At 51.3% G+C, this 13082-nt stretch overlaps 1 protein-coding gene across 1 annotated transcript in view; it reads left to right on the forward strand.

Moving 5' to 3' along the window:
* The first annotated feature begins 3763 nt into the window (after positions 1-3763).
* The window catches only part of KDM4B (lysine demethylase 4B), a 141858-nt gene continuing 132539 nt past the window's right edge, over positions 3764-13082 (forward strand). The window contains exon 1 of the mRNA XM_042782345.1: positions 3764-3904. Coding sequence (XP_042638279.1) covers positions 3764-3904 — 141 coding nt within the window. The remainder of the gene's footprint in view (positions 3905-13082) is intronic.

Consider the following 13082-nt stretch of genomic DNA (forward strand, 5'->3'; position numbering starts at 1 on the left):
TACACAGGAATCAGATTGACTACCTCTGTGGCAGGAGGTGATGGAGAAGCTCAGTATCTTCAGCCAAAACAAGGCCAGGAGTTGATTGTGGGATAGACCATCAACTGCTCATATGCAAATTCAAGTTGAAGTTGAAGACAATTAAAACAAACCCACAAGAGCCAAAATATGACCTTGATTATATCCCTCCTGAATTTAGAGACCATCTAAAGAATAGATTTGATGCATTGAACACCAATGACCGAAAACCAGAGGAATTGTGGGATGACATCAAGAACTTCATCCATGAAGAAAGCAAAAGGTAATTAAAAAGGAAAGGAAGAAAAGACCAAAATGAGTATCAGAGGAGACTCTGAAACTTGCCCTTGAACGGAGAGTAGCTAAAGCAAATGGAAGAAATGACAGGATAGAAGAGCTGAACAGAGGATTTCAAAGAGCAGCTCAAGGAGACAGAGTCAATTATTATAATGAAATGTGCAAAGACCTGGAGGTAAATAACCAAAAAGGAAGAACACACTTGGCATTTCTCAAGCTGAAAGAACTAAAGAAGAAATTTAAGCCTTGGATTGCAATATTGAAAAATTCTATGGGGAATGATGCAGGAAGCATCAAAAGAAGATGGAAGAAATACACAGAGTCCAAAAAAAAAAGGTCAAATGTTCATCCATTTCAGAAAGTGACCATGATCAAGAACCAATGGTATTGAAGGAAGAACTTGAAGCTGCACTGAAGGAATTGGCGAAGAACAAGGCTCCAGGAATTGACAGAATACCCATTGAGATGTTTCAACAAACAGATGCGGTGCTGGAGGCACTCACTCAGCTATGCCAAGAGACTTGGAACAGCTTCCTGGCTGAGTGACTGGAAGAGATCCATATTTGTACCCATTTCAAAGAAAGGTGATCCCACAGAAAGTGTAAATTATCAAACAGTATCATTAATATCACACGCAAGTAATATCTTACTGAAGATAATTCAAAAACGGTTGCAGCAGTATATTGACAGAACTTCGGGAAATGCAAGCTGGATTCAGAAGAGGACATGGAACGAGATATCATTGCTGATGTCAGATGGGTCTTGGCTTGAAAGCAAAGAACACCAGAAAGATGTTTACTTGTGTTTTATTGACTTTGCAAAAGCATTTGATTGTGTGGATCATAGCAAATTATGGATAACATTGAGAAGAATAGGAATTCCAGAACACTTAATTGTACTCACGAGGAACGTGTACATAGACAAGGAGGCTGTCGTTCGAATGGAACAAGGGGACACCACATGGTTTAAAATCAGGAAGGGAGTGCATCAGGGTTGTATCCTTTCACCATACTTATTCAGTCTATATGCTGAGCAAATAATCCGAGAAGCAGGACTGTATGAAGAAGAACGCCGCATGAGGATTGAAGAAAGACTCATTAACAACCTGTGATACACAGACCACATGACTTTGCTTGCTGAAAGTGGGGATGACTTGAAGTACTTTCTGATGAAGATTAAAGACTACAGTCTCCAGTATGAATTACACCTCAACATAAAGAAAACACAAATCCTCACAACTGGACCAATAAGCAGGAGCTCTGGTGACATAGTGCCTAAGGCATTTGACTGCTAACCAGAAGGTTGGCAGTTCAAACCCACCAGCCACTCCTTGGAAGGAAGATTGGGCAGTGTACTTTCGTAGAGATACCGCCTTGGAAACTCAAGGAGGGGTTGCTATGAGTCAGATTCGACTCGACGGCAGTGAGTGTGTTGTTTTTGTTTTTGGACCAAGAAGCAGCATCATGGTAAATGAAGAAACCATTGAAGTTGTCAGAGACTTCATATGACTTGGTTCTACAGTCAATACCAATGGAAGCAGCAGTCAGGACATCAGACGACGTATTTGCATTGGGTACATCTGCTGCAAAAGACCTCTTTCACGTGCTGAAGACCAAAGTTGTCTCCAGAGAAGACTAAGGTGCGCCTAACTCAAGCCATGGTATTTTCGGTTGCCTCATATACACGTGAGAGCTGGACAGTGAATGAGGAATACCAAAGAAGAGTCGATGCTTTTGAGTTGTGGAGTTGGTGAAGAATACTGAAAGTACCATGGACTGCCAGAGGAACTAACGATCTGTCCTGGAAGAATTGCATCTGGAATGCTCCTTGGAAGCGAGAATGGCCAGACTTACCTCACTTTGGTCATGTTGTCAGAAGGGAACTTTCTCTGAAGAAAGATCTCATGCTTGGTGAAATGGAGGGTCGGTGAAAAAGGGGAAGGCCCCCAATGAGATGGAATGACACAGTGGCTGCAGTGATCGTGGGGCTGACACAGGACTGGGCAGTGTTTTGTTCTGTTGTCCATAGGGTTGCTATGAGTTAGAGACGACTCGACGGCACCTAACAACAGTATCCCGTCTTCTCATAGGATCCAGCTGCTATTAGGAGGTTTGCTCATCGCTCCCCTCCTCCCTCCACTCCCCCTTGTACAGAGTTTTCTGCAGGGAGGGATGGGAATCACTGGGTCTCCAGGAGTTCCCCAAGCCGCGTGCCAGTTGCTGGGCGATGCTGCCCTCTAGTGCCCACTGGGTGGAGTGCACCTGATGAGCCCAGGGGACCGCGGGGCCTCTTGTCTTTCCTTCTCAGTCTCAGGTCGTTGTGGGGGGAGGCAGGAAGGGGGAGGTGGACTTTGTTCACTTTCCTTCTGAACGCGCTTGTGTGCACTTGCGTTCTGGACTTTTCTAAATCCAACAGGGTTTCTGTGGTCCTACTTTGTGTCCACCAAGCAGGCCCTTCCAGTAGGGGTGGGCTGCCAGCTGCCTGCTGGGTCCCCTAACCCCCAGGACAGGATGTCATTCCTCTGGCCAGCTCCTGAGAGGAGAACCTGACCCTTTTGTCTGCTTTGGCCTTGAACAAGCAGCCTGGGCTACGCTGCCCGCTAGTGGCAAAATGTCCAGACCAAAACCCACCAAGCCAGTTGCCCTGGCGACCCCGTGTGTGTCAGAGTAGAACTGTGCGCCACAGAGGTTTCAATGGCTGAGTTTTCATAAGTAGATTGTCAGGCCTTTCTTCTAAGGCACCTGTGTATTTGAACCGCCAGCCTTGTGGTTTGCAGCTGAGCACATTCACCGTTTGCACCTCCCGGGCTGTGCAGCAACATCCAGGCTGATTTATAACTGACCAGGCCTTTTCAGTGACTTCAAGTATGTGTGGCCATGAGGTTGGGTCTCTTGTGCTCCTGGTCAGGATTCCCACCTTGGGCTGATAGTGGGACTCCTTGGGCCAGACCAGTCCCACGGACACATGCACACCTGGGGACCTTACCTGGGTCGTGCACCCCTCTGCTCTCGAGTGCTCACTGTGAAGGCACTCGGACTCACACACCGCTTGCTTTGGAGACTATGAGCGCCGTCCCGGCTGGCTGCTGGCTGTACAGCGAATGGAGTGACTGGAGGCTGGTGCCGGCAAGTGCAGCTGAGTTCCTGGTCTGGAAAGCTTTCATCGCCGAGGGCCCTGGTGTAAAGTCAGGGCGCCGACTTCCAGTGTGGCCTTGGCTTTCCAGAGCACATGTCTCTGTTTTTCATTAGTCAATGGCCTGAATCTGCTGGAGGAACAAAGGTGCTTCGGCTTTCCATGGCGCCCTGGCTCAGCTGCGGCCATTGGTGCCTGTGTCCTCCCCCATGCGGCCGGGCATTTTGCTCATGCTCAGAGGGGGAGGAGAATGAGATGTGGCGCCCTGACCTTCTTCCCATCTCTCCTCAGGTGTGGCGCTCTCACTGCTGCAGCCATGGGCTCCGAAGACCACAGTGCCCAGAATCCAAGCTGCAAGATCATGACATTCCGCCCGACCATGGAGGAGTTTAAGGACTTCAACAAATACGTGGCCTACATCGAGTCCCAGGGTGCCCACCGCGCAGGCCTGGCCAAGGTGGGTGAGGGCCCGTCCTTGGCCCAGGTTTACCCCCCTCCATCCTGTCCTTTCTCCCACCAGGACCCAGCATCGAGCCATTCCTAACCTCAGTCATTCACCAAACAGTGGCTGAGCTCATACACTGGGCCAGGGGCTGTTCTAGGGAGTAGAATTCAGAAATGAGCAGCGCAGTCCTGCCCCGTGCATGTAGACAGCTGGGTGGGGGCAGAACAAGGGGAGTGTGGTGGAAGCCAGATGTCCGCCTGGGGCATCCTGGGAGGAGAGGAGGGCTTTCTGAGGGAGTCAGTGCTGGGGAGGCTGTTATGCCCCCTCGTTAGACAGGTTTTGGTTTTGGAGATGGTAGGGCACAGGCAGGGTGAGTTCAAACAGCGTGCCAGGGTTGAGCGTGATGAGGGTGTCTCCCTCTATCTGATTCCCAGTCATCGTGACCAGTCTCATTTGTGTCTTCCCACGGCGTGTGACATGTAAACAAGCATGTGTGGTAACCGCAGACGTGTGGACTTCATGCTGTACTTTACGTTGAGATGTCGATGGTAGCACCCAGCTCTCTGTACATCCACTCACCGTGAGGGTGGGTGGCATAGTCTGCATGTTTCTTGGTGGGCGTCTTAGTCTCTTAGTGCTACAAATACCACAAACACATTTATTTTCTCACAGTCTGGACGCTGGAAGTCCCAGTCCTGGGTGCCAGCTCCGGGGAAAGCGTCGCCCTCTCTGGACTCTGGAGGCAGGTCTTAGTCTCTTCCAGTTTCTCTCCCTCGCTTCATGGGCTGTCTCATGTGGCCTCAGTCCTTCTCCATTTGTGCCTGCTTCTCTGCCTAATCGCCTTTATATGGCAAAGGTGATTGGCTTAAGACACACCCTGTGCAAATATGGGCCCTACACACGGATAGGGTCTCGTAATACAACAAAGAAAATTGTATTCTCAAGTAAGATTATATCCACAGGTTTGGAGGTTTTAGGATTTACAACACGTGGTTTTAGGGGACACAGTTTAGTCTGTAACAATGAGTATGAATGTGTGTGAGGTGAGTGTGTCTGTGTGTGTACGTGTGTGAGTGTGTGGGGGACGATGCCACCTGGTAACTCGGAAGATGAGTCCTCTGTTGGTGTGGGTCTTCTGGTTGTGTTCTGTGTGACTCTCACTTTATCTAAGATACCTAGTTCTCTGCTGGCTGCTGTCGACTCAGCCTGACTCACGGTGGCCCCACGAGGTCAGAGCAGCTCTGTGTTCCAGAGTGTCTCCAGTCAGGCCTTTCTTTTGAGGTGCCTCTGGGTTAAGGGCTGAGTGTGTTACCCATTCACACCACCCAGGGATTATTTTTTATAACAGTGGGTGGCAAGCATATTCTATCAACGGCCAGATAGTTGAATGTTTTTGGCTTTGTGAGCCAAATGGTTTCTGTCACACCACTCATTTTTGAGCCACTGTAGCTTGAATATGGCTGTAGACTACATATAAATGAATGGGCATGGCTCTGTGCCAATAAAACTTTATTTATGGACATGGAAATGTGAATTTCGTATTATTTTCATGTGTTGTAAAATATTCTTTTGATTTCCGTCAACTATTAAAAATAGAAAAGACATTCTTAGCTCACAGGCTGTACAAAAGCAGGCAGAGGGCAGGCATGGTCCAGGGCCCGCTTTGGCCCCCGGACTGTAGTTTGCAGACCCCTTAAACAGTACGTGTTCCTGAGCTTCAGTGAGGAGATCAGTCACATCTTCCTTCCTCCCTCCTCCACTCTCCCCTCACTGTCTGGTCTTGGCTGATTTTGTTAGTTAATAACCATAGTTATCATCTCCTTACCTTCCTCATACTTCTAATAATAAACTTACACTTTTTTTGTTATTGTTGTTGTTGAAAGTGTGTATGACAATAGATATACCAGTTTCTATGTGTACAATTATGTGAATCTATGGCATTCTTCTCTGATTGTGCATTCTCACCCTTCTTTTCTGAATTGTTTCTCTTCCCTTCATATAAACTCACTTCCCCTTCAGTTTCCTCTCTAACCTTTGGGTTACTGTTGTCACTTTGATTCCATAGAGCTAGTTCTTACAAGAACACAGTGCTCGAGACAGACAGTCTTCACTAGTGAAGCTAAACCATTGTTCGGTGTAGACAAGACTTCAGGGGATATTTTTGGTTGAAAGTTTAAGGTGAAGATTGTTTCACGGGCTCATCTAGCCTCTATGACTCTAGAAAGTTACGGTTCCATGAGAATTTGAAAATCTGTTCGTCATGTCCTCCCTTTTGATCAGGATTCTTTCTGGAATTTTTGACTAAAATATAAACCAACAGCTTTATTCTTTGATTAATTGGCTTTAAAAGAAACATAAAGCAGTGAGCCCTTCTTTTTCCACTTTCCCATATCTCTTCTCTCCTCCCCACTCCCTCCTGATTTTTGTTCATTAGGCATTGTGATAGTAAAGACGTGACGGAACGACTGCAGCCGGGTCTGGTGGTGTTTTAGCCTTAGTTCAGCGCTCAAGGCCAGTGTTCAGCCAGTTGTTTTTGAGCTGGCTGAAGTCGGTAATCTTGAGAAGGAGGCTCTAGAACCCGTTGCTGGTGTTCGTGTAGGTTTGGGGCTCTTCTCCCTGACTGATGGAGTGGCTGGTCTGAATTACTGATTACACTCCCCACCCTGGGGCTTGGCCTCCTGGCTGCCTTCTCAGGTTCCCTGTTAGGGGGAATTCCGCACCCTGCCTGAATCCCTGTCTCAGCCCCTGTGTCCATGGAGTGAGGGGACCTTCCTTTGTCTAGAATCCTGCGAGGCTTTGTCCATATCTCTGGACTTGCCCATCTTCCCCAGGGTTCAGCAGGTCTTTCTGTTTGGGAATTCAAGTCGCCTTTGATCCCAGGAGAGTCGTTGGAAGCAAAGATCTTGGACTTTTTGTTCTGTTTCCTTTGGCAGAGACGCCTTTAATTCCCACCCCGTCACGTCCCCTCTGCCTTGTTCCCTGCCCTCATTCCTCACACTCATCTCTGTTTTCTGGGCCTGGCCACCTGGTCCCTGGCCATTTCTGGAAACTTCTGTTCTCTGTGCTGCTGCTTTTGGTGCACCTGCACTCTGGTGGTGGCCTCTCGTCTGTGTGGCACTGCACTGCCACCCCCCCCCCCCCACGTCCCCATTTCTCTGCTCTGAGTTTCTAATTCAGCTGGACCAGTTTGTTGCTGATTTGAACTGACTAGAAACCATTTGTCCTGGAGATCTGGTGAGGCAGATGTTTTCAGGGGTACGTTTTTCTTTTGTGCTTGTCTTGCGTGTTCTTTTTCACGCTCACTAAATAGTTTCCATTTGTTGTTTTCTTTTTGATCAGAATTTGCCTTTGGATGTGAGAACTTTTTCTGAAACTGGCTAAGGGGGCAGGGTGACCTGGGAGAAGCCCCCCAGGCAGTCTGTGTGATGGAGGGGACATGGGAGTGCGTGGGCATGTGTGAGTGTGGATGGTGCTCTCACCCCTGCAGTCAGCTGAGAGGCCTTGGCATCTGCAGGCTCACATCTGACATGCTGTGTGCACCCCCCACAATCTGTGCACATGGCATCTGTACTCGTTCACACCCCCTGTGCCTGTGTACACCTTCCCACACCCGCATACACACAACTGCACAGTCACACACCCCGTGTGTATACTCCCACAACTGCACACACACCTGCATGCGTATACCTGCACATCTACTCACACACCCATTCACACAACTGTATACTCACACCTGTGCACACCCCCACGGCTGCACATACTCACACGCACTCACGAACATGCTCATCCCCCACACACCCATGTGTACATTCACACTTGTAGGCCCCCACCTCCCTGCTCCTCTCCTGGCTCATAGGGATATCACTGTGGTGCCTCTAGCCACCCAGCTGGCCTCCCTGTTACTCTGCAGGGACAGATGGCTCAGGGAAGTGTCTGCTCCGGCCCCAAGCAACCCCTTATTTCAGACTAGGGCCCTGGGTCTGCCCCTCGGGCTGCCAGCCTCCTGACTTGGGGGTCCCCTCTGCCTGCCCTCGTTGGCCTGGATCACTCTTCTCTGTGCCTGTGTACACATGTCTCTGTGTGTACGTGTGTGTGCCTCTGTGGGGCATGCCTGTGTGGGGTATGTTCGTGTGGGGGTGACTGTGGGGCGTTCCTGTGCTGCCCGTGAGCCTGTCTGGTGTAGCGAGCTGCATTGTTTCATCAGAGTTGTGTTTGGTCATCTTACCCACCCTTTCTTGCCCCCTGAGATCTGTAAGGCTTGAGGAGATGAGAGGAGGATGTTGGGTGCGTCACGGGCTGCAGAGGGTTGGGGCCAGCCTGCAGTGGGCCTGGGCCATACTTCACATCCACTCTGGTCATCCTCTGGGTGCTTCTCTACCAGTTCCCTGGCTGCTCGCAGGGAAGGCTGGGGTAGGAGAGGCCAAGGGGAGGGGTCTAGTGTGGGTGGCGGGAGACGGGACAGCGCTGGGGTCCTTCTGGGAGGAGTCGAGATGCTCAAGGACATCTTGTACAGTGCTCTGGGGTGCCTCGTCCACAGTGGTCCTGCTGCTAGGTGGTCACAGGGAGGTTCCTGGCCACTCTTGTCCTCTGTGCTGGCAGAATGGCTTTGGAATAGGCTGGTTCGGGGCAGGAGCTGGCCCCTCGACTCTTGCCCTCTTGTCAGGCCTACCACCTACCACCTACGCCTACCACCTACCACCTACGCCTACCACCTACGCCTACCACCTACCACCTACGCCTACCACCTACACCTACCACCTACCACCTATGCCTACCACCTACCACCTACGCCTACCACCTACACCTACCACCTACGCCTACCACCAGCTGCCCAGGTGCTCCCAGCTGGGCCACACGGCCTTCAGTGGCCGTCCGCCAGGTGTCCACTGTCATCTTTGGACGCTTATTCTTCCCATTCCTTGGGCTTGGCTAGGGCTCCTCCTCCAGATACTTCCAGTCAGGTTGCCACCTTGGCCTGTATGGCACTGAGGGGCAGTCAGGATACCCCAGGTTCTTCCAGTTGATTTCCCCCAAATAGTCACTGTCTGAAGATCCTCCTTTCAGGGCCCATGTGTCTTGGCAGATATGTGAGGGTGTCAGTCTTTGGAACATTCCTTCCATCCTGAGGGATTTTTCCTGTCTCACATGGGTGTAGGTTGACCCTGTGTTCATGTAGCATTTGTTGCCCCCATTTATCATGTGTCAAGTGAAGTGTGGTTTCCTGTTGTCAGTTGTCTAGTTGCCTCTCACTCCCAGTGACTGTATGTACAAGCAGGATGACGCGCTGCCCGGTCCTGCGTCATCTTCATGATGATCATTTGACTTGAGTCTGTGGTGAGGCCACCGTGAGTTCCACTGCCTTCCAGCCCAGGGAGCCTGTTGGCAGCACTGTCAGTGACAGTGCTCTGTCGGGATGCACTGGGTTTCATCAGCTGATGTTCAGGAGATCACCAGGCCTTTCTTCCTAGTTTGTCCTACTCTGGAAGAATCTCTGGAACCTCTCCACCATGGGTGACCCTGCTGGTATTGGAAATCCTGGTGGCAGAGCACATGAGCCACCACAGTACGACTGACAGAGACAGTGTGGAAGTGTGGTTTCCAAAACTCATTGCTATCAAGTTGATTCCGACTCACAGCGCCCCTAGAGGACAGAGTAGAACTGCTCCATAGGGTTTCTAAGGCTGTCAGTTTTTACGGAAATAGAGTACTACATCATTCTCTTGCAGAGTGGCTTACGGATTCGAACCACAGACCTTTCTATTGGCAGCTGAGAGCTTAACCAATGTGCTGCCCTAATTGGTTTTCACAGATTGGGGGTAGAGTGTGTAGCCATTCCTGGGTCTCAGAGGTCTGTGCTCTAGCGGTGCCTGTTACACAGTCTGTAAATGAGCAAAGTAGCCTGAGGCTCTATTTTGAAAGCATACGCCAAGTTTGGACCTGGCATTTGGATTCCTTTAGCAGACTGGGCTTCTGGCCACGTTTCCTCTAACAAAACAGAAGGGAATTCCCAGGTTCCCCTTGACGAGTACTGTCGGTGTGGACTTGGGACTCCTCCAGGTTCCGACTGAGGGGCCCATGGAACTGCTGCAGCAGGAAACTCAGGCTTTGGGTCACAAGGTGCCAATGCTGCAAATTAAAGAGCAGCCCAAGTTCATGGGCTTGGACTTGTATAACCCATCTCCCTGTGAGACCGTCTTGTGTCCTGGAGGTCTGGGCCACCTTGTTTTTATTTTTCTGCTTCTGCGCCATCAAACATCTTTGTCTTACCTCTTAACTTAATCTTAACTTAATCTTAACTGTAGACCAGCTGGGTGTGACCCATGTACTCTGTGGTCATGGCCTGTACAAACACAGGCCACAGACACCTGGCTGTTGTGGGATGCAGTGGTAGTGGGCAGAGAAGAAAGCCCCGGACGCAGGCCATCTCCTGATGCGATGATCATGTTCTCCAGGAGGTGGCCCCTCCCCCACTTAAGGCTAGGCTGGCTGCTCATCCCGGCACCGTGGATGCAGATGGATCCTTCCAGGGGGCAGCGTCCTGTGTACTGCAGGGCGTTGAGCAGCATCCCTGGTCTGCACCCACTCGATGGCAGTAGCACCCTCCCCCTCCAGTTGTGACACCTGCAAATACAGGCATGGCCCTGTGTTCCCAGGGACCAGATTGTGGGCTGAGAACCTGCCCTGTTGGTGGGGGTGTACTTTGGTAAGCAGCCTGCTGCTGACGGCAAAGTAGCACCTCGTGTTGTCAGCAGGCAGCTGGAGGGGCAATGTTTTCTGTCAGGCAAACCACTTCTTACATCAGTGTGACGCCACAGTCCTCGGGGGCAGTAAATGGATGCCAGCCACTCTGGAAGCTGTCAGTGAATGTTGGTCCAAACCATTATCTTTCCATGTTGGCCCTGAGCTGGCCTCCATGCTCCTAGAACTTTTAGCCAAGGAACTGGAAGCAGTTGGTTTTGTTCCTTTTCCCAAAGCCAGCCACTTGCACCTTGGAGAGAGACTTGGGCTCCTATCTCACGCCAGAGTCTGGAGTCACCAGCCCTGCATCAAGTGTGGGGCCTGTACCAGGACCACAGTGCCAGCCGGGGCCTGGCCTAGTGTCCTCTCCTCAAGACTCATCCCTGAGGCTCGCCCCTGATCTGAGGAAAGAAACAGACAATGAAGAGGCCGGGTAGCTTGGTGGAGAGGGGTGGGGGCTCCAGGGCCCCAAGAGCCAGGGCCCCACACTCCCTTGCTGACCTTCTTTTTCTCACCTCTTGAATGGGCCTGTGACCCACCTAAACCCCTCAGGGCAAGTAATCCCAAGACAAAGGCCAAGAGGGTCCTGAAACACAGTGTCTGAGCCTGGCTGCCATTGGCCTTGAAAGGTTACCACCATCATCCCCCTGCACTGCCTTCTCTGTGTGTCTCGACTTCTGAGCTGACTCTGCCCAGCACGTGCTGTGCCTAGGGCTAGGTGCCATGGCTGCCTCAGGATGCTGGAGCGTGGTGGCCATGAGCCTGCTTTTGAATCCTCGTGCCACCACCTACCAGCACCTTGTTTATTCTCTCCATGCCTCGGTTTCCTCAGCTGTCAAGGGGACCGACCACAGCTGTACCCCCTCAAGGGGTCATCATTATGAGAATGGGTGTGCCAGGCCCCAGGCCCATCTCAGAGGGACCATGTCTCTTGTCACTGCTCCGTGGCATCAGCTGCAGCCCCCCTTCCTGTGCCTGGCTGTGACCTGGTGGCTAGGGCACATCCCAGAAGCCCAGATACTCAGCCCTCCCCGCCAGCCCCTGGTGTTCCCTCATGGAAAGAGGCGGAACCTGCTCGGGGTTGAGGTGTGGCAGCGCCCACTGACCAGGCCAGGGTGCCGGTGAGCCAGCTGCACTTGTGCTCAGGGTGCCCTTGTCGGTGAATGCATCTGGTTGTCCTGCTGGACTGGCAGCTCGCAGCCCCGGGCTTGGGGTGCCCGCCCTGTTTCTCTTACCGTCTGTCCTCACTTTCGGTGCAGGTGTCCTGGGCTCCGCAGCAAAATGCACAAACTGGGCTTACCTGGTTTGTTCTCTCACTGTCCCAGAGGCAGAAGTCTGAAAGCAAGCTGTCAGCTGTCTGGCTTCTGAAGGCTCTGGGGGACATGGCCTGGCTTCTTCCAGTGCTTGGTGCCTGCCAGCGACCTTGGTGTCCTTGGCTTATGGCTGCATTGCTGCAGTCATTGCCTCCACTCTCACAGGGGTCTGTCCCCCTGTGTGTCTGTCTGTGTCTTCTCTTCTTATCAAGACACTGGTCCTTAGGTGACTCCCTGCTCCTCCCACTATGACCTCAGCTTAGCCTGATTTCCACAGAAGGTCCCGTTCTGAGGCTTTGGGGTACATGAATTTGGGTGAGACTCTTCACTGGTGGCACAGTGCTTAAGGCATTTGATTGCTAACTGGAAACTTGGTGGTTCAAACCCACCAGCTGCTCTGCAGAAGGAAGATGGGGCAATCAGTCTACTTCCGTAAAGATTTACTGCCTTGGAAACCCATTGGGGGGTCTCTGAGTCAGAATTGATTCGATGGCAGTGTATTTTTTTTTTTTTTTCTATTCAATCCAGCACAGTACTTTAAACTTTGTAACTTGGTGCCTCGTTTCCTTATCAATTCTGACATTTATCTTCTGCCTTCCTGCCTGGGATGTAAGACCCCCTAGGGTAGGGACCCTTGCTTTCTGGTGCCCCACCCCCACCCCTGGTAGGTGCTCAGTGAAGCCGGGGCCCAGATGAACATGGCTGCCTGTAGTTCTTCAGTCTCTTTGCTTATAAAGTCTGCGTGGCCAGACAGCTGTCCCAACTTGTCATGTGGCATGAGTGTGCAGGGCTGTGCTCTGGCGCTCGTGTGTGTGGGATATGTCTTCTGGGGCACATGACAGGGAGTCTGGGTTATGAGCACACCCAAGTTCAGATGTCTGAGGCCCCAGTGCACACACACACCCAGTCCCCCCTTGTGGTTGTTGGCAGCTCTCAGTTGGCTCCTGACGACTCACGGCAACACAACGGAATGAAACGCTGCCTGGTCTTGTGCCATCCTCATGATTGGTTGCAGATCGGACCCTTGGGATCCATAGGCTTCTCACGGGCTGATTTTCAGAAGTTGATCATTAAGCCTTTCTTTCTAATCCACCTTAGTCTGGAAGCCCCATTGAGATCCGTTGAGCTTCCTAGCAGCA

This window comes from Orycteropus afer, unplaced genomic scaffold (assembly GCF_000298275.1).
Source record: "Orycteropus afer afer isolate SDZICR_OR568_19922 unplaced genomic scaffold, OryAfe1.0 scaffold00291, whole genome shotgun sequence".
NCBI classification, from domain to species: Eukaryota; Metazoa; Chordata; class Mammalia; order Tubulidentata; family Orycteropodidae; genus Orycteropus; species Orycteropus afer.